We start from the raw sequence: 21,372 nt of genomic DNA, 5'->3' as shown, positions 1-21,372 counted from the left end.
GGAGAAGTCACCCCATCCCCATCTCCTACTGAGGGATTCTCAACCTAATCCTTCACCGAGCTGGGCAAGAAGAGTGGTTTGGACTGTAATAAAGTTCAGAATGTTACACTGGACTGGTCATATTACTAAATGTAGACTGTTATAATGACTAGAGGTAATCAGAATGTATCTTCTTAAATCTAAGAGTAGCTGGAAAACCTAAGGGGTGTGTCTGAGATATAATCCAGGTGTAGGCGAAGAACTGGCCCACAGAGTGGGTCAGAGATGGAAGAAAAGAATCCTACAGAGGTCTACTTTTCAACATACCACTGACTTTAATATAAAACATATTCACCTATAAGTCCTATGAAACTAGAAAATGAAACCAAAGGAATAAGAGCATGGACGTCAGCCAAATTATAAAAATACCCAGTAATTCTGAAAATACTTGCTGCTAAATTTAAAGATGAGTATTCCATGCTGACACGGATGTTTATATGCATGAAAATTCTGAATGAGTCTCCACAGCCAAGTATGTGACTCTACCATATGGCACTGAGGTTAGTCGTTCAATCTGGACATACTGAGCAAGAAAAGAAAGGTCCGTAAAGCTCGAAGTGAAGCAGATACTATAATTTGAATAAATCAGACTATGCCCTATTTCAAATTTGATAGTCATTTAGGTTATCCAGGACTCCCCTTTTCTTTCCACATACAACACACACAAAATAGCTTTCCATGTAATTTGAACTCAGTAGGCAAATATCAACCCATTTCTTCACTTCATCTTGCATGGACCTAACCAAAGATAAGAATAAGAAGGATGTGGGCCTTCAGGTTTTTGTGTGCCTTGCAACTAGATGTACTTTGAATATTAAATAATTTGAAGTGTTGGTAGGGCAGAAGAAAGCAGTTGGAAAGGAATACACTAGGGCTTCAGAAATATTGGTAATATTCTACCACCTCAGCTGGAAAGTGAATACATTTATTTCACTTTTCTTTATACATCACATATATATATATATATATATATATATAATGGTGTATGAAACAGTTCAAATTTTTCAAAAGCTTTTGTACTACAGAGACAGAGAAAAGATCAGAGGGAAAGAGGGATGATTAGGTGGAGCACAGAGGATTTTTAGGGTAGTGAAACTACTCTTCGTGATACTACAATGGTGGATACATGGCATTATACATTTGTCAAAACCCATAGATATACAACACCAAGAGTGAAGACTAATGTAAACTAAGGAGTTTGAGTCATAGCTACATGTCAATACAGGTTCATCAACTGTAACAAATGTAGCACTCTGATGCAGGATGTTGGTTGTAGCGGAGACTGTGTATCTGTAGGGTCAGGGGGCATATAGGAACTCTCCATACTCACTGCTCAGTTTTGCTGTGAAACTAAAACTGATCTAAAAACTGAAACCTATTTTTTAAAAAACAGCTTTTGTATTGCTAAGTCCCCCCACCTCTGAATGTTGATCTCTGTTAAAAATCTATTTTAAGTGACACCTTCATAAGGCCCTTCCTGACATTTCCTCTTGCCACAGAGGAACCTATTACTTTTCTCTATGCTGCCACAGCTCCTGAACCTTTATTCCATTCTTTCCATAGGACGTGCACAGTATGAGTTTATCTACCACCCTTCCTTCACTGAGTGAAAGGAGGGCATCATCTTGGTGTTCTTTATATTTCAAACACTTATAGGAGTGTCTTACATATAACAATCTTCAGTATACCTTAAATTATTTCATAACATAGTCATATAGTATATAAATTAATATAGAATAATCAATAGTTACAACCAAATCTGATTTTTAGCCTCAAAGAAATTAATTCTACAAAGATGCTTCCAACATGCTTGCTATATTTGAAACGACACCTATCAGCATTTTAACTAGTTTTCTTTCCTTGCTGGTGAATAATCCCCACAACTATAGACATGAGCTCATCTGAAGGAATGCAAAGAGCTCTCCCTAAGATCATTTAATAGACCTATGCATAATTATCAATTTCCTCTTGAAGCTAACATTTGCTAAAAGAAAAGGGACGATTCCATTAATGATCAAAACACTTGACTTTATGGACCTATTCCATTTAATGGTGAAAACTCAGTTCTCTGTTCCTGGGTTACTGCCAGGTGGTCTTTTACCGGGAATCATTCTAAACTTCTAATCACAGTTCAACAACCATCTGCCAAATCATATACAGGTATTGATATTTGCCACTCTACAGCTAAATTACATAAAATGTCAATGCAATCAACTCATTAGCAGGCTTCTATCAAGCTTCAGTGGTCACTACCCACTTCTGCACCTCTCTGATTAAGCAGTGTATGGACTGGTGTCCCTGCCTATCTACCAGCTGATCAGCTCAGTAATATTGCTAACAGAAAATCAAATGAGCAGAAAAAGAAAGTGTCAAAAAAAAAAAAGCTCTATGAGCACTCTGACTCCTTTTTATGCAGAATATCAATATACTATAATCTAGCAAGTAAAGCAAATGAAACTTAAAAATTGCTTAGAGAATCATTTTTTACCTAAAGCTACAAAAGGTCATTAGAAAGCACTGTAACTGCCCCTGTATTATACTTTGCTATCGTTCTTCCATCTTTCCTGCTACCTGAGATTTTAAATCTGTCTTGCTGATATAAAAACCATAAGCAAACCTGAAGTGTGACTGTCACATGCAGAAGCTGAATGTTAGAGGTCAACGCAGCTTACTGGTATGCTGGCCCACTGCTCCAAATTTTATATCTCTTCTGTCCCTCAGTTATTGCCTGACATGATTTAACAACTGTAATTCCTTATTTAACGATGTCAAAGGTTTTTAGGAAATTGACTGTATTTCACCAACGATATATTTCTTCTTGATTACAGAGTGGTTAAAATGATTTTAAACCAAGACAGCAAAATAAAGCAGTAATAAAATCAATAAAAGGTGCTTAAAACATTCCTTCTATTAGGTAATGGCATTTAAAATATCCGTAGCTTGTAATGGCACTTAGGATATGCCCAAAAATCAATGAGCTAAATTACTTATTGAACTAGTTAATTTGAACATTGAGTTTTTTATGTATATTGATAAAACGGGCTACAGAATACTCCTGGCAAGTAGCAGCAGCACGTTCATGGTCAGATGTCTCCCTCTGCTGGAAAAACAAATTAAATTTCCTCCAGTTACAGAACAAAAAGATAAAATATTAAAATTTGTAACCTCAAAAAGTCCACCACGGGACTCTGAATCTTAAAAGGCTCCAGGAATTCATGAGAATACAAAATCATTAAGGGTTAAAAAAACACATGTACATTTTTAAAACTTTGCCATTAACCTGGAATATGGTACTTTACAGAGTCAAGATGAAACAGCAGATGAGAATCAAAATTTAATTATTTCAAAACCCACTTCTTAATTTTCTAACTATTATCCCAGGGTTTTTGGTATTTAAGAATAATATTCTAAAAGCCTTGAATCATTTCTCTTTGATGTTGGAAGGAAAAGGGTTTGAATTTTAAAAGAGAAAGTATAAATCTGTGCTCAAGGAAAAGTCCACATTCTGAGTAGTTTAATTTGATCAAAATCAAGTTTTAACTATCTTTGCAAATGAAGGATTTTGAGAACTCAAAGTAAGAACCCACTAAACAGCTTCACATTCCTCTCTCTGTGTGGGGTGGTATGAGAGTTTCCAATACTATTATTACCATTATTTTTTTTCAAACATCTACTATTTAAAATGCTAAGTACTTTATTGAAAAGACTCTTCACTGCTTTTCAATTTTTCCCCCTGCCAGTTCAGCCCTAAGCAGGTGTTAGACTTCTAAAGAGCTTGCCTCAGGACTTTCAACTGGAACTACAAAGGGGAGCTTCAGAAATTATGATAAAAGGTGTTAAGAGAGAAATGAAAGTGAAGAGGTTATCTGACACTAACCTAAAATTGTACATAGTACCTTTTGAAAAATTACAGCTACCCAGAATATACCATTTGGTTTTGAATGGTTTCATCAATAATAGTCCATGCATTTTTTTTCACTCAGATTTCAACACACTTCATTTATATTCAAAATAACGGGTATATTTAAAATGACATGCAATGATGAGAAATTTTTAATCAAAGAGCTTTGCTCATTCCATATAACTTTGGTTTTGTTTTGGTTTTGCATACAGGGAGACTAAAATAGAAAATTACAGAGAATACTGTTATTTTTTTTGCATGCTGAAAGATCACTGACCAAACAGGGAACTACAGAGAATACTGTTACTTTTTTGCATGCTGAAAGATCACTGACCAACATTATGGATGTACTGTGTAACACACTACCCAAGTTACACAATACAGTTAGCAAGTGTATGACTCTGGTGCAGACATTAATAAGATGACTAAGCTATGGTCCTGGCCTCCACATACACACTAAGACTAAAGAGATGCATGTCAAATGAATCATTACTATTGAGCACGATGAGCAATACAACAGAAATATGTACCAAGTGCTGTGCGGACTTCAAGGAAAGGAACCAACACTGCTGGGGAAGGTCAAGAAAACTAACCAGAAGAGATGACCTACTGAGTGTGGTCCTTGAGAGAGATCTAGAAATTCTGGTGTTTAAGAGGTCAAGGGCAATTCAGAAAATGGAAACAGAATGATGAGCACAGGGAACAGCACATTTCTTTGGAAACAGATTAAATGGTTGGAGCTTCATGTTAGTTTCACAGAAGAGAGAGCCATAGGGGATAAGGCTCTGAGGGGATGGTTGAGGCAAAGTTAGGAAGAGTCTTGGACACCTTCCTAAAGTTCAGATTTTATCTCATAGGCACTGGAAAGGTTCTGAAGGATTTTAAGGAAGTTATATCAGCACTTTGCATTGGGAGAAAAAAACAATGTCAGCAATTTGAAACAAGGCTTGAAGGTCCTGGCTGGAGGAGGGAAGAGGTACCTGTAGGAACAAACTGCAGAAATTTGGAAAACTTGAGAGAATGTCAATAATAATGAAGCACTACCACAAACCCAGGTTAATGCCTACTTCTGACTTTCAGGTCTAAAAGAAGAATCTTTCATGTTATGGACTGACTTTTCACCTTTCTTGTTCTTGCTGAAAGCAAAAAAAAAAAAAAAAGATAAACACTACTCTACTCTTAAAACACAAAGTATAGCAACTTCAAATTGATTCAATTCACCATAAATTTCTCAATAGTTTTTCTACTTGCATTAAAACTTCAATTTCAACTGAAGTATGTGTGCACATGCCCCAAACTGAAAGGTAAATACAAAAATCTAAAATTAGTTGCTCCATTTGAGATTAGGATTATGGTTGATTTTTTTCCTTCCAACAGCTGTTATTTAATATTTTTTGCCCCAGTTTTTCTAATTTTAAGAAATGCTACTTTGATTTACTATCTTGAAGAAAATAAAGGAAAATATATCTGTCCTTAAAATGATGAAGGGCTTCCCTTGTGGCTTAGCTGGTAAAGAATCCACCTGCAATGTGGGAGACCTGGGTTCAATCCCTGGGCTGGGAAGATACCCTGGGGAAGGGAAAGGCTACCCACTCTAGTATTCTGGCCTGGATAATTCCATGGACTGTATAGTCCATGGGGTTGCAAAGAGTCAGACACGACTGATCGACTTTCACTTTAAAAGGATCTGTCCTCAAACCTTATACTTGTTTCCACACTACATTCATAAATCTGCATCTAAAAATTTGGTAAAGGGACTTCCCTGGTGGTCCAGTGCTTAAGAATCTGCCTGGAAACACAGGGAACGTGGGTTCAGTCCCTGGAACTAAGATCCCACATGCTGCAGAGCAACTAAGCCCGTGTCCTGCAATTACTGAGCCCACATGCCACAACTAGAGAGTCCATGTGCCACAACAAAGATCCCATGTGTTGCAACTGAGACCTGACACAGCCAAATAAATAAAATTTTTAAATAAATAAAAATTTAAAATCCAGTTTTAAAAAGAAGTTTAATTTTACTTGGTTATCTAGAGTTCCTCTGTATAGCACAAGGAAACCTGCTCAATATTCTGTATTAACCTAAATAGGGAAAGAATTTGAAAAAGATAGATACAAGTGTGTGTGTGTATATATATATATACACACACACACATATACACGCACACATATATATATATAACTGAATGACGTTGCTGTATACCTGAAACTAATACAACATTGCTAATCAACTATGCTCCAATATATAATAACCAAAAAAAAAAGAGTAGCTCTGAAAAGAATAGGAACAAAAGACAAAAATGGCATTCAGATATTTTAAAATATTACATAGATGAAACTAATTGCTTGCTTTATTAATGAATACTAAAAAAAAAAAAAAAAAAGCTGAATACATGTGTAATCAAAGAAGAGGTAAACTCAAAATAAAGGTCTTTGAGGCTCAAACCAAAGTAGCTCCCAAGGCTGAATCTGGCCTCCTGGGTTTTCTTTTATAGTCAACTGTTATAAGTGTTCCTATACCAATCTTAAAGTGTCCTGTTTTAATCACAGCAGCCGCTAACACTGATCCTGAAAGAAAATTAACTCTTCAGATGGGAGATTTCCTACAGTCTGCACAGTCTCTCTGGGCTTCATCCAAGACAGATGAACTATGCTCCACTGTGGCCTCCTTACAGGCTTTCAAAGCACAATGGAAAATGATTTTCTAACATATTTGTACCATGCAAGGGTTCCTGTGGAGAGTTCCATTTCTGGATATAAACTAGAAATTGCTGTAATTTTTTTGGTCCTTTTTAATTTGCAGTTACGTGAAATATGACAACAACAAGAGAAATAACAATCATGCGGTGTCCATGGCTAACACACAAGGCCACCACTTGTGTAAAGCATAAAACAAGGAAAGCCTCTTTAAATGAATCCAATCTTTCTGCAACAATTAGCCTTTTGAAAAACCAAAATGATAACCAATACATTTAGAAAAAGGAATTTTTTAAACACTCTTCCATAAACTAAATATACCTGAGGTTAAAGAAAGATAAAGAAACACTCAACAAGGACTTTCCTCACAGTCAAGTGTTAAGACTATGCTCCCAATACAGGGGGCATGGGTTCGATCCCTGGCCAGAGAACTAAGATCCCACATGAGTCACAGCTGTAAAAAAAAAAAAAAAAAAACACTCAGCATATGCAAAAGATAAATTTCAACTCTTTTACTGCTGGATTACTTAAAATATAAACACCAGTTAATAAAAAATAAAAACTCTTTTTTTTTTTAAGCTGTGCCATGCAGCTTACAGGATCTTAGTTCCCCAACCAGGGGTTGAACCCAGGTCCTTGACAGTGAAAGCAGGAATCTTAGCCACTGGACCACCAAGGAATTCCCAAGAAAATATTCTTATAGTCTGCTATAATATATAACAATGATCCTACAATCTAACGATAACCATGTCTAACATCTGCTGAATTCTTACTATGTTCCAAGAACCATGCTAAGCTCTTTATATCACAGACTTGTTTTTGCCAGCTAAGCATTCATTCCCCGCTTCCAATTACAGCATCCCCTTTTTCCTTCCCCACTCAAAGTGGTCATGGTGAGCTGATCGGTCCATCATAGTTGTACCAACTCCAAACTGATTCTCAACTGGACATTTAGAGAACTACATTCCCTTGGGCACAGCAGTCAGTTCAGAAAGGCCCCCAGTGCCAGCAAGGCCAATCAAATTTCATAAAGATTTGGAGTCCAAAGTCCTCCTTCCTTTAAAGATTTAAACCTGTGACTATCTGTAGCCATCAACATGTTTCCCCATCACTAGGAGGAAATCTGTCTTAATGCAATCAAAACACTGAAAGATGCTAAAAGGTGGAGAGAGAAACTGAGCCCCTGGAACAAGCAGGGCCCTTGAATGTGCTTGTTACATGAGATAATGAATTTCCCTTTGCTTCAGCTGATTAGAGTAGGGTACCATTACTAGCAATTAAGAATGGTCTAACTAGAACACATACCTACAACTAACTCATGCAATCACACGGGTCTACACCAATAGCCAGGGTCCCCTCAGCTACTCACGAACGCGCAGCTGGCTCCAACCTCTGCTGCTGGCCCTGTCTCTCATCACTGTGTGTGTGTCTACAGCAGGCCCCTGCCCCCACACAGGCACCTGCAGCTGGCCCCTACTGCCAAGCATGTGCATACCACCAGATTCTGACCACCACTGCTACCTGAACTGGAACCTAGGCACCAGACCTAAAGGCACCACTGAGTACCTTAACAGCTGTCGCAGCTACTGCAGACCCACAGCTCTCCCCAAGAATCATGCATCATCGATGTGGTGAACCCATCCCTGAGCCAAACAAGTCACACACCCTTGAACCCAGAGGTTCTACTCACACCCATACTTAACACCCCACATCACTAAAGCCACAGCTCCAGACTGCGTTCACTCACAAGTGAAGGTGTTTATTTTTTCCTGAGGTCAGTCCAGAAAGTCTGGAAGAGGTGACTGCTTCTTCAAATGCAGAGGTATCTGTGCATGGCTATAGGGAACACAAGAATCGGGGAAACAGGACACCACCAAAGAAAATGGTAAACTTTCAGCACCCCTGCAGGATGTGTGAACTCTAGCAATGAATACAGCTTAGTCTAAAGGTGGCATATCTTCTATCTTTTTCTTCCAAATCTAATAAGATGATAAACAGAGGTTGCAGAGTTCAAAGTATTGCTGCCATGCTCGCAGGACTGTTATTCCATGTTCTGGACATAAAAAAAATAAGAACTCTTTCAAGATACTAAGGTCTCTGGGAGCTATCTCCCTAAATTGAAAGACAAAGGTGAATTCTGAGTGACAGATTGAACAAGATAGTGGCATAGGAATTTCTAGCACTCAGCCTCTCCCGGAAACATCGACTGGAACAACCATCCACATGCAAAAATAACTTCACAAGCACTAAGAACGTCAGGTAAGGTAATCCAATTTAAAATGGGCAGAGGACCTGAACAGAGATTTTTTTTAAAGACATACAAATGACCAACAGGTACATGAAAAGATGCTCAACACCACTAATCATCAGGGAAATGCAAATCAAAACCATAATGAGATATCACCTTATGCCTGTTAGAATGGCTATTATCAAAAAGACAGGAGATAAGAAGCATTAGTGAGGATATGGAGAAAGGGGAACCCTCGTGTACTCTTGGTGGGAATGTAAATTGATATATCCACTATGGAAAAGAATATGAAAGTTCCTAAAAAAAAAAAAACTACAAGTAGAACCACCATATGATCCAGCAACCCCACTTTCAAAGGAAATGAAATTACTATCTCAAAGAGATGTCTGAACCCCCATGTTCATTGTAGCATTATTCACAATGGTCAAGACATGGATACAACCTAAGTGTCAATAAAGAAAATGTGGTGTATATATACTCAACCATAGAAAAGAAGGAAATCCTGCCATTTGTGACAAAATGGATGGATCTTGTGGATCTATGGATACTAAGTGAAATGTCACATAGAAAGACAAATACTATATGATCTCTCTTATATGCAGAACTGAAAAAACTGGAATCCACAGAAATAGAGTAGAATAGTTAGTTGTTGCCAGAGGCTGGCAGTGGGGGAAATGTGAGTTGTTGGTCAAAGGGCACAAACTTCCAATTATAAAATGGAGACCTAAGGTACAGTGTGGTGACTACAGTTAATAATACTATATTATTATATATTTGAGGTTGCTCTTAAATGTTCTTATCACAAAAAGAAAATGGTAATTATGTGAAATGATGCAAGTGTTAACTGAACTTATTGTGGTAATCATTTTGCAATACAAACATATCAAGTCATCATATTGGACACCTTATACTTACATGTTACATATCAATTACATCTCAATAAATCTGGGAAATGAACTTAATACTAAAAAAGAAAGACATAGGGGTAAGGGATTAAAAGGCACAAACTATTATTATAAAATAGGCTACAATACTATACTATACAACACAGGGAATATAGCCAATATTTTATATTAACTATAAATGGAGTATAACCTTTATAAACTGTGAATCACTATATCATACACCTATAACTTATATGTCAATTATACGTCAATAAAAAATAAATAAAAATTTTAAAATTACATTTCTTTAAAAAAAAATTTTTTAAAAGCAGTTAAAGGAAAATAAAATGTATTACACTTATGCTCTCATCAGAACCTCTTAAAGTGAAGTCTAGAATTAAATGAACAAAAGAAAGTAGATTTCTTATGTCTTCTACATTCCTCTGAATGAATTTAGCCCTTAGTGGCTACAAAATCAGTTATTATTTCAGGTCAGTTTCATTTAAAAAGAAAAAGAAAAAAATAGGACATGAAAAATACCTTACTTATGGTTTCAAGCTGTCTTCTTTATATCCTTTAAATAATTTAGTCCAAAAATATGCTTCTTTTAGACTTCAATTCTTATGCCTTACCTAACACATAAGAAAAATTAAAATCAACCTCTGATCCTAAAAAATTAGGGGGAAAAAACACTTCCAAAATCTTTTTGTAATAGTTACATGTCTACCCCGTGTTGAACAGCATCATATAAAAGATGAAACAAGAATATCTACTTTGAACAAGGCACTAAAAACCAGCAAACAAGCTTTAACACATCACACAATGGGCCTGACTTAAATTTTGTTAATTTAAAATTTCTATTATTTAATATTTTAAGAAGTAGCAGCAATTATCTGACAGCCAAATCAAAACTATTAAAAGAAATGAGGAAAATCCAAAAGTGTTCCCAAAAGTTGGAACAGTACATGAAATGAAAACGAGAGGCAGGGCCCAGAAAGAATATCAAAAGTTTGCAATCAATTATCCTCCAATTTAAAAAATTTTAAAAATTAAAAAAAAAAAAAGACTATCAAAAGCTTCCTGATTTTACTGGAAGAAGGCTAAGGCTCAGAACAAAAGTCTTCTGGTCATTCTTCAGAGAGGTCAGATTCTCTGGTGTTACAGGGAAGGTGGAAGGTGCTTAAAAACAGGTTGTTGTTACTATTCGGTCGCTATGTCGTGTCCGATTCTTTGAGACCCCATGAACTACACAGTCCATGGAATTCTCCAGGCCAGAATACTGGAGTGGGTAGCCGTTCCCTTCTCCTACATTTCCTCTTTTAGTCTTTTTCTTTTCCAGCTAAATATGAAAATGTATTCCCTTACTGCTTTCCAGCTTTTTCGTCAATCTTTTTATAAGTTTTCATTCTTATAGCTCTTGTTAAATGGTAAGTTAATATAAAGACAGATGGGAAAATATAGCCAGGTTGACTATTTGCTAAGAGTCCACATAAAAGATTAAGAGGAAATTCTCCGACAATAAAATAATAATGAGACAAATTACCAAACCTATTTTAAAGAAATGCCCTAATGCTAGAGATTTAAAGCTAGTTCCTCTAAGAAGCGCCTTTTAAGGACAAGGAAGGCGGGTGTGCTGCGGTCCATGGAGTCGCCGAGTCGCACACGACACAGCGACTAAATAACAACCTCTAAGAAATTCTGGAGGATTTTAACTAGAATTGAAAGTGAACATTTTCTGAATGACGGAAACACTACTATTTACATTTTTTTCTCAGCATTTTCTCCAGTCTTCGGGTGGGGGAGGGGAGGGGAGCTAAGAAGATTCTGAGGTGAAATGTCACAGCAGTGACAGTACAGGGCAAACACCAGGAGGCCAACCTTTATCGGTCTCTAGTGAGCTGTTAGCTTTCATGACCTGGCAAATTCTTAGCCTGTCACCCGAGCCAGGTCCCGCCTTCCCCTGCACTTCCCCGCCTCAAGGCTGGAGCAGGAGAGACCCTGCCAGTTGGACCCGCGCGGCACTCTGGGAGCGGAAAAAGGAGCCGCGCGGCGGCGGCTCAGCCGGAAGAGGAGGAGCCAGGCCTGGAGGATAGCCGAGAGTTACTACCGCTCCGGCTGCCGGTGTTTGCTCGTCGCGGGGAGCAGGGCCTGGCGGGCGGGGTGTGTCGCGATGCTGGAGCTGGCGGTGCAGAAGGTGGTGGTCCACCCCCTGGTGCTGCTCAGTGTGGTGGATCATTTCAATCGGTGAGCGGGCGGCACGGGGCGGCCTACCGGGGCCGGTGGCGCCGCCGCTGCTGAGTCACGGGCGCGTTGGGTACGGCGCGGCGGCCGCGGGGGTGCTGACGCACCGGGGGTGGCCCTGAGTCGCCGAGGGGCCCACATTTAAGTCCATTCATGAAGCCCAAGCTACCCGGAGTCTTCTGCCCAGCCGGCACTCCTGGGAACTGAGCTGATCATTCCCTTTACCCAGTCCGTACGATGCCAGAGTATGGGGAGCAGGTTTCATTTGATCCTGATCCCTAGTCCTCGTGCATATCTATCGCCTCGTCCGTCCCTTTTCGCCTAAGAGACTCGGTGTTTGGTAGGAAAGCCCTTCAGACTCGCGCTTTTTGGCTCTGAAGACTGTCATCGAAAGTCTGGTCCCTGCAAGAACTGTGCTTTTAACTTGTGGAAGTTTCAGAAGTGGGAATCTGGTTTGACGATGACTTAAAACCTAGCTATATTAAGTCTTAAAGTCAAGTTTTTCTTCTAAAAATGAGACCAGTTGGAGGTGTAGGCGTTAATGAATAAGAAAACATCCCACAGATATTTCTTTTGCCTTCGCTTGCTTGTTTTCGAGCTGTTCGTCCCGGGGGACCTGTTACATGTGTTCATAAGTTTTACAGTAGTTACTTGAATTGGAAAGTTGTAAGACCCAGTTGGGAGCATCTGCTATAAAGTCATAGTTGCTAAGTGCCCATTCTCTTGCTTTGTACAACTCCCAATTCAACCAGAGCCAAAACCAAACTCAAAGACTCCTGTGAGGTTTAGGGCCCCCAGTTTAGTTCCATTTCTTGTAGGACCCTTGGCCTAACAAGGTACGGGAGCTTTTCCACTGTACAATTACTGTTTTTCTCCCATAGGATACTAGAGGTGCTAAGAAGGCAGGCATCATTTCAGTTCTGTTCAGTCAATTCGACAAACATTTTTAAGGGCATAGTGAAGGCAGACACTGCAAGCTGCTGTGTCAGACAATTGTAGGGTTTTCTAAAACACAAACGCATTTTTGTAGATTAGAAGAAAAGCCCGTGAGTGTGGAAATTTGCTTTGAACTTAGTCCCCAAAAAATCAGAATACTTAATTCTGATCCAAACCCTAGACATAGTAAGCATTTATAAGTTTGCCAAATCATGTGTTTAGATAAGTATATTTCAATTGGTGTGAACCAGCAACTGTTAAGAAATTGTGGTTCATTTCACAATGACTTTTGTCTGTCCTTTGAACATAGAATTGTTTGTTATGTCACATTTGTTAGTGGTTAATGGAGAATTCTACATAAAAACCAATGAAATAAGTGAAACACTTGTCATTCTTTAGCACAAAATTACTAAGGGGGTTTGATTTGGAGATAGAAATTCTGAGGTAGTTTTTCTTGTTCACTCAGCCCTCCTCCCAGTATGATTAGTCACCAGCTCAGTTCCAGCTTCTGCCTAATTTAGCCATTCAGAGAGATCACAAATGGCATACACATGCTTCTGGGTCAGAATCATTTTCTCAGCCCCTAGATGATACAAAGAATTGTTTATGCCATCTAGTTGGGCTTGTTTCAGAGAAGAGTTGGCAAGCTGGACCATAACACTGGTTCAGCTTTAGCATCTTTATCCCTGAAAAGGTTGGAGGATAGAGAAAGTTTAAGAAAGAAAGGTAAGCTCTTATCAAAATAAAAAGTTAAATGTGTTTTCAAACACCAACCAGATAACATTTAAAACTGTAAGATCTGGGGAGTTTTCATTTTCTCCATTTTAAATTTCTATAAGGTTTGAGGGTTGTTTGTTGTTTTTTTTTTTTTTTTAAGACTAATTTACTACATATGTTTAGTGGGATCAGTTTCCAGCCAAGCTAAATTGTATTGGTACATTGGTATTTCGTGTTAGGTATCGTATTGTTGAGTCTGTGCCTATCCAGATTGATCTTTTGTTTTCTCATTCAGAATAGGCAAGGTTGGAAACCAAAAACGTGTTGTTGGTGTGCTTTTGGGGTCATGGCAAAAGAAAGTACTCGATGTATCCAACAGTTTTGCAGGTAAAAGAAAAATCTATCAATTATACCTCAGTTTTTTAAAAAATAGACAAATTTTACATTTTCTGAGTATGGTTAAAATGTCAGTTATCTTTTAAAAAGAAAGAAAATTTTCGTGATCTCCATTTTTACTGCAACCAAGTGATTCTATTTCAGAATTGCTTAAGTATAGAACAGGGAGGCTAAAGGCTACACACAGTAGTAAATATTTTTAAGTATTTTCAGGCCATATCGTCTCCATTGCAACTGCTTAGCTCTGCTAATGTAGCAGAAAAGCAACTAAAAAGAGGATGTAGACAAACTAATAGCCATATTGCATAAAACTATTTAAATAGGCAGTGGGTATAGTTTGTCAACCCCTGAACTAAACTATTAACCGTGGTTATGGGTAGGCAAGGGGGAGATAAAAACCTTTTCACTGTTTCGTGAATGTTCAGAAGAATGTATCTATGTATTTTATGATTAAAGCAACAATAATGAACAACAAAATAATTGCTGGCATAGCCGCTAGACTAGAGGTCACTAACTCCATTGTCTTAAAGGATCAGGCAGTAATGTAATTTGCCCAACAGAAGTATTAGGAAATGATGGAACTTTTAGCAAACTGAAGAACATGTATCCTTTTCAAAGGTGGTGATCTCTTTTTCAAAGGTGGTGATCTCTGTATGGCTATAGCCAGTTATTGCCAGGTCTTCCAATTTTTCAAGAGAGCCTAGAGGTCTAGGTTTGTATGTTAAATCTTCCAGTTTTTAATAAAAGCAACTCAAAAATACTTTTAACACTGTATTGGACAAGCTAAAGCCATGGGTCAAATCTGGCCTAGAAGTCCACAGCTGTGATATGTGCCCTTAGAGTTCTATCTAGCACCTTAAACTGCTTTTGGGGGTTTTTTTTTTCTCCTCTCTAGTTCCTTTTGATGAAGATGACAAAGATGATTCTGTCTGGTTTTTAGACCATGATTACTTGGAAAACATGTATGGAATGTTTAAGAAGGTCAACGGTAGGTGGCACTGTGGCACTGGGCGGGGGGGGGGGGGGGGGGTGGTGTGGTGTGTAAATGTGCGTGTGTGTCCCTAATGCCTTTTCTAAGTATTCACTTTTCTTTGTCTAATGTCAAAGACCCTTTCACTTAGTTAGACTAAAGTAAGGCCAATGGTAGTAGACAAATGAGGTAGAATAAATGAGAAATTGGAGTAGCAATTTAAGGCCAGCTAGACCACCTAGGTTTCAGGGGAGAGAGAGCCCTCTGCACCAGAAAAGCAAAAAGTTATCAAATAAAATCCACATGCCTCTAGAGCTTTAGTACCACCAAGGTAAATATCTCTGTCATGTGTATCATTTTCATTTCATTACAGCAGCCACATTGCTTTGGCAATGTTTATTCCCACAACACTCACTGCTGTAACCTATGTGAGATGAACTTGCATTTGTTTATATATTCCCTTGGAATTGTTTTCTAGTTGCTTCATGTATGACTGGTTTCCTAAACTAGTCAGAGATATGGCTATCTCTAGATTTCCCCTGCTCTTTATTTTCAGAGATTCCTGCTTTTGAATTTAAGATTTCATTTAAGATTTCATAAGCACATCAAGGTTTAGATGCCTGGAATTTTTGAAAAGGTAGAGAACATAACTACTGAAGTTCTTACCCTTTTTGAGGGTAATATACAGATCTTTATGTAACAGTTCAAAGCCACTATTTTTTTCCTTCATAGCCAGAGAAAGAATAGTTGGGTGGTACCACACAGGCCCTAAACTACACAAGAATGACATCGCCATCAATGAACTCATGAAAAGATACTGCCCTAACTCAGTAAGTGCACTTTATCTTTAAAACCCTTGACTGATAATTGTTTGCCAGTTAACTCAAGAAAAGAGCCTCCTAGTGGATAGTGAATCATTTCACCACTTTTTCTCTATAAATTTGTGTTAATTTACAGTGCTTTGTGTAGTATACAGTAACCCATTGTATTTAGTAAATTAAACATCTGCTCAGTGCTGAGTATGTAAGTTACCTTCCCTAATCCTCTCAACTGTATGGGATTGTTATCCTTTTTACAAATGAGAAAACTGAGGTTCAGAATGGTTAGTAAGATCTTCTGAGAGTGCAGCTGGGATTAAAATGCTGGCTGTCTTGACTCTAATTTCCTTCTGCTGGATTCCTTCCTTACTGTACTACTACCTTTCACCTTGTTAATGGATGGGGTTGAAGAGCAGAGCAAATAAGAAATTTGAAATGTAAAGTCTTTTTTTTTCCTGAAAATTCTGGCTCATTATCTGGTTAAATGAATGAAAAAGATGCAGTAATCATCATCAGAATGGCTGCAGTTATTCCCTATGTGCCTAGTACAAGGTGGTTTCCTAAGATGTGTTTTTCTGCCAGGTATTGGTCATCATTGATGTGAAACCAAAGGACCTGGGACTGCCCACAGAAGCATATATTTCAGTGGAAGAAGTTCATGATGTAAGTCATCTTGTTATGAGCCTAGAGATTAGATTTGCTACTTTTAGGGCCATTGGGTTTTTCCCCCATTTCAAGTCAACAAATACTTTATAACAAAAGGTTACTGATTTCTGTCAACAGTTTGATATTATGTTTTTTCCCCCTTGAGTGTTTGAATCACCAAATTTTAGAAATGGAGAGGACCATAGAAATCTAAAGTCTCCTTTTACAAATGAAATTGAGACCAAAGTAGTCAAATGATCACCCAGAGATGTTCTCAGCAGAGTATGCAGAGCCTGATGAGCTTAATCTTAATCTAGTGCCATTTCCACTGTTGGCCCACCTCTGACAGTCTTCTCCTGGAAGTTACTGCTGCTGCTAAGTCGCTTCAGTCGTGTCTGACTCTGTAACCCCATAGATGGCAGCCCACCAGGCCCCACCGTCCCTGGGATTCTCCAGGCACTGGAGTGGGTTGCCATTTCCTCCTCCAATGCATTAAAGTGAAAGTGAAGTCGCCCAGTCGTGTCTGACTCTTTATCGACCCCATGGACTGCAGCCTACCAGGCTCCTCCATCCATGGGATTTTAGGTTTTCAAATAGAGTAAGTCAGAACTGCCTGGAGCTAGATGGCAAAACCCATCTGTACGATTTGACACCTATATAGTTGGCTCCATTGTATTCAGTACCTGTCTTCTTATAGTTATCCATATATTCAATTTTAAAATCTGGAAACGGCTTTTTTAACTTAGCTTCCTGCAAATGTTCCTTGCCCTGAGCTCTGTGCCCCTGTTTCTCTTTGCCTTACTACTAGAGAACTGAGATCCAGATCTGTTGCCTAGTTGCAGTTAAGGCTTTCATCCCTGGTCTTGATACAGTTGTTACAAGTTAAATTTTACCTTGCCTCTTTCAAAAAGGAGTTTGAGGCTGCTTGCACACATACATGCATATGCATGCACACACACACCAATGAAACAGGATTTTTTAATAGAAGATAGAGGGGATTTAAGGGTCATATTATAAGATGAAGCCAGGGAACAATCAGTACCTGAAAAGACATGCCATGAAGTCCTGCACAGGTGTTGGAAGGCTTTGACCATCCTAGCATACAAAGCCAAGAGGAAAATGTCATTTTCAGGATTCACACTATCCTGGATAAAATAACAACAGCTGATGTTTATACCACTTAGTGTAAGTGAAGTGACTTTCCCAAGATCTCACAGCTCCCTTAGCACATACACGGCAAAGCCAGGCTTTGCATCTAAGCCGTCTGCCTATATCCTGTGCACGCACTGCAATGCGCTCCTGCGTGCAAACAGTTCACAGCCTTGACAGGAGATGCACAGCCTCTTCTGGCACTAGATCTGAGAAAAGTTTCTCCTGAGTCCCGTCAAGAAATAAGTAGGTGATATAGCAAACCACATCCACTAATGGGTGCCTTGATTAATTCAGGCCACCAGAAAATCAGTGATTCTCACCACGTTGTTTGGTGCACTGATCATTTGACCCAATGGACAGTAGATGGTTCAAAGTTATATTTTCTAACATAAGCTTGTCTCAGGCACAGTGTTCAGAATATGGCCTATTTTAGAATGAACTATGACAGTCCTTAAAATTTAGCCAAATGGAGACTTCTCTGAATGTCCATCTCTACTGAAGACTTAAGATAATATCAGGATTTTCCTCAGAAATAAGCTAAGGATGATGCTGCAGCATACCTCAACCCTGAGTAGGACTGCTGTGACAGCTTTCAAAGCAAACTACCCACCCTTGCCACAGAAAACCCAGTAATAACACCCCTCAAGTGATCTGACTTAAAGCAGAAGAATCAAGGTGTGAAAAGGAACATGTGCTAGTTTGTTCATTTGTTTGTAAGTAAATAACTATAATTAAGTCTCCTCTCCCAGGATGGAACTCCAACCTCAAAAACATTTGAGCACGTGACCAGTGAAATTGGAGCAGAGGAAGCCGAGGAGGTCGGAGTTGAACACTTATTACGGTGAGACTTTAGGACGGCATCAGACCTGGGCTCTAGTCCTGGATCATCTATGAAGTGTCCAGAGTTATGATTTATGACTCTGGATAGCACACCTTGTCTGGAAGCTATAATGCTGGCTGTGACAGGAACACATGTGTGTTAAAAGCAAGTGTGTGTTCTTTAAGTGTACCTCCTTTATAATGAATGTAGCTAGCCAGTTTTCTGCAGAGAACCTGCATCAAGGCCTTTTACACTCTAGGGGACTGCCTTAGTAGTCCAGTGGCTAAGACTCCACACTCACAATGCAGGGGGCCCGAGTTTGATCCCTGCTCAGGGAACTAGATCCTACATGCTGCAACTAAAGATCCAGAGTGCCACAATTAAGACCCCAGCACAGCCAAATTTTAGAAAAAAAAGAAAAATACTTACATAACCCTGACTTATTTGAAAGGTCATAGATTTTCTCAAACAATAAGATTCGTTTCAGTTCAGAAAGTTACTACTGACTGATTTAAAAGCATCTCAAGACATTTTATAGATGCAGGTGAAAAGAATGCTGTGCTCTTTAGGAACAAGAGAAATTGAAGTAGAGATTTTTAAAAAATTTTTTAGTGAACATGATTTCATTTTAGCTCTCTCTTTTCTTTTGAAAGATGTCCTGTGATGAGAAAGATAAAACATATGCTTCCAAATGAAAACAAGGTTAAGGCACTTTATACTCAAATCTTTATCAAACGGAGAGGTAACATTTTTGCTTTAGAAAACTTGCCCCTCCTCACAAACTGAGTTATTCCCTTAGAATGTGAAAATCTGTGATGGTATAGGACACTGATGGATACCCCTGCTCTTTCTTGTGGGTTCCTACAGAGACATCAAAGACACTACAGTGGGCACTCTTTCCCAGCGGATCACAAACCAGGTCCATGGTCTGAAGGGACTCAACTCCAAGCTCCTGGACATCAGGGGCTACCTGGAGAAGGTGGCCACGGGCAAGCTGCCCATCAACCACCAGATCATCTACCAGCTGCAGGACGTCTTCAACCTGCTGCCGGATGTCAGCCTGCAGGAGTTTGTCAAGGCCTTTTACCTGAAGACCAACGACCAGATGGTGGTGGTATATTTGGCCTCACTGATCCGCTCTGTGGTCGCCTTGCACAACCTCATCAACAACAAGATTGCCAACCGGGACGCAGAAAAGAAAGAAGGGCAAGAAAAGGAAGACAGCAAAAAGGACAGAAAAGACGACAAAGAGAAAGAGAAGGAAAAGAGTGATGTAAAGAAAGAAGAGAAAAAGGAGAAAAAATAAAACATGTAGCTTTTTAATCTGTAAATTAAAATCTTGTAAACTAACGCATTGTGCTGCCAGAGGGTTCTTTAAAGTGCTTGTTAAAAAGCTGTATTGATGAGAGCTCTCTGGATAGAGGGACTGATCTCAAACCTAAACTGCAGCTTCGGCTACTGTGAGTTGGGGAGCTGATAGCTCAGGTTTCAGACTGTGTGAGAAAAGTGAAGAGAAGTATAACATTTTTGGTACTCTCCCTCCTTTTATCTATGAGACCAGGAGTTGAATTTTTCCCATCTCAAGAGACTCTTGGGGTCTGTTTCTGGCTGTCTGCAAAATTGCAGAATGGAATGCATGAATTCCTTAAGTGCTCTGCCTTGGAACACTTTGAGGTCTGACCCTCAGGACTCTGTGAGAATACTGCCCTGCGGGACTTCTCAGACCCGTAGCTCTGGTATTCTCAGGGCTTGGGATCAAGATATTGTTTACCTTCAAAGACACAATTAAATGGCTTGGTTTTTAAGTCTGTGTTCTGGTCGTTTTTAACTCTGGGAGTGGTGATCCATTGTTTTCAGAAGCAACAAAGACAGTTTTTAATTGAAGCTGCCTGAACAAATTATTTTAGACTGGATCCTTTATGAAAAAGAGAATCTCATTCCTTTAAAAATAAAGCTGTAATGAGAGTTCCCAACAGAGCCCAGAAGACCTGGGTCATAGTTCGTACCTCAGATTCCTATCCCTAGAGCAGTCTTTCTTAAGTTTTCATAAGGGACACATTTACTTACTATTGTAGTAAGTACGTCAAACGACAATGTCAGTGGGATGGAACAAAACTTCCCAAAGTAAGTAAAGGTACTTAATCATTTGACTTAATAGTTGTCACTTGGATACTAACTTCCTTTTATGAGTAGTTAGAACATCTCTAAGAGTTCACTGCTGCTGCTGCTGCTAAGTCACTTCAGTCGTGTCCAACTCTGTGCGACCCCATAGACGGCAGCCCACCAGGCTCCCCCGTCCCTGGGATTCTCCAGGCAAGAACACTGAAGTGGGTTGCCATTTCCTTCTCCAATGCATGCAAGTGAAGTCGCTCAGTTGTCTCCGACTCTTTGCGACCCCATGGACTGTAGCCTACCAGGCTCCTCTGTCCATGGGATTTTCCAGGCAAGAGTACTGGAGTGGGTTACCATGTTGGACTATCGGTGTTCTACTATTTAAGAATACAATAAAATAGCACTAAAATGAAGTCAGTGGAATCTCATAAACCACTTCTTAATGTTAGAGTGCCTCAAAGTTACCAGAAGCATCCATTTTTAATCGACAGAACTGCCTGCCAAAGAACGAGTTAGTGGAAATTTGGGGGTTGATTTTTATATGACAGAACTACCCACATCAGTGGTCACTTCAAAGTTCATTAAGATGCTGAGATAATAAGAAATAGCAAAGGGAAAGAAACTAGATAAGTTTTTTGTCTGTTGTGGCAGTCAAAAGTCAGATGGTTGTTCCCAATACATCTAAGTAAAAGAAATTTGAAATACATAGTTCAAAGCTTGAGATGCATTTAAAATGACAAGAGTGTGTTATTAAAAGTTTTTTGAGATTTTGTTGCCATGTTTAGAACAGACTGGTGTG

The 21,372-nt window shown here is 39.0% G+C and overlaps 1 protein-coding gene and 1 long non-coding RNA gene across 6 annotated transcripts in view; one reads left to right on the top strand and one right to left on the bottom strand.

The window, feature by feature from the left end:
- The window catches only part of LOC112442299 (uncharacterized), a 210,183-nt gene extending 198,442 nt beyond the window's left edge, over nt 1–11,741 (bottom strand). For 3 of the 5 annotated variants that reach the window (XR_009491354.1, XR_009491350.1, XR_009491352.1), the window contains exons 1-2: nt 11,645–11,741; nt 10,307–10,398 (exon numbers count right to left, since the gene is read on the bottom strand). This is a non-coding gene — a long non-coding RNA (uncharacterized lncRNA). Of the gene's footprint in view, nt 1–10,306; nt 10,399–11,528 lie in introns of all 5 variants that reach the window. The other 2 variants (XR_009491353.1, XR_009491351.1) reach the window with 2 other exon arrangements.
- An 88-nt stretch (nt 11,742–11,829) lies between these two features.
- Nucleotides 11,830–19,811, top strand: PSMD7 (proteasome 26S subunit, non-ATPase 7). Its single transcript, NM_001034423.2, has 7 exons — nt 11,830–12,010; nt 13,956–14,047; nt 14,952–15,044; nt 15,759–15,856; nt 16,427–16,507; nt 18,391–18,482; nt 19,329–19,811. The coding sequence occupies exons 1-7, from the start codon at nt 11,937–11,939 to the stop codon at nt 19,765–19,767; spliced, it is 969 nt and encodes a 322-aa protein (NP_001029595.1). The 5' UTR covers nt 11,830–11,936; the 3' UTR covers nt 19,768–19,811.
- The last annotated feature ends 1,561 nt before the right edge of the window (nt 19,812–21,372 follow it).

This window comes from Bos taurus, chromosome 18 (assembly GCF_002263795.3).
Source record: "Bos taurus isolate L1 Dominette 01449 registration number 42190680 breed Hereford chromosome 18, ARS-UCD2.0, whole genome shotgun sequence".
Classification (NCBI taxonomy): domain Eukaryota; kingdom Metazoa; phylum Chordata; class Mammalia; order Artiodactyla; family Bovidae; genus Bos; species Bos taurus.
The sequence above is the reverse complement of the archived record's forward strand: the minus strand, read 5'-3'. Positions and strand labels throughout refer to the sequence as shown.

Bases quoted from the DNA above. Each gene is read 5' to 3' on its own strand.
- PSMD7 (NM_001034423.2), top strand. From the start codon at position 11,937: ATGCTGGAGCTGGCGGTGCAGAAGGTGGTGGTCCACCCCCTGGTGCTG. The intron at 15,857-16,426 runs GTAAGTGCACTT...TTTTTCTGCCAG, and splicing joins AAAGATACTGCCCTAACTCA to GTATTGGTCATCATTGATGT. The intron at 16,508-18,390 runs GTAAGTCATCTT...CTCCTCTCCCAG, and splicing joins CAGTGGAAGAAGTTCATGAT to GATGGAACTCCAACCTCAAA.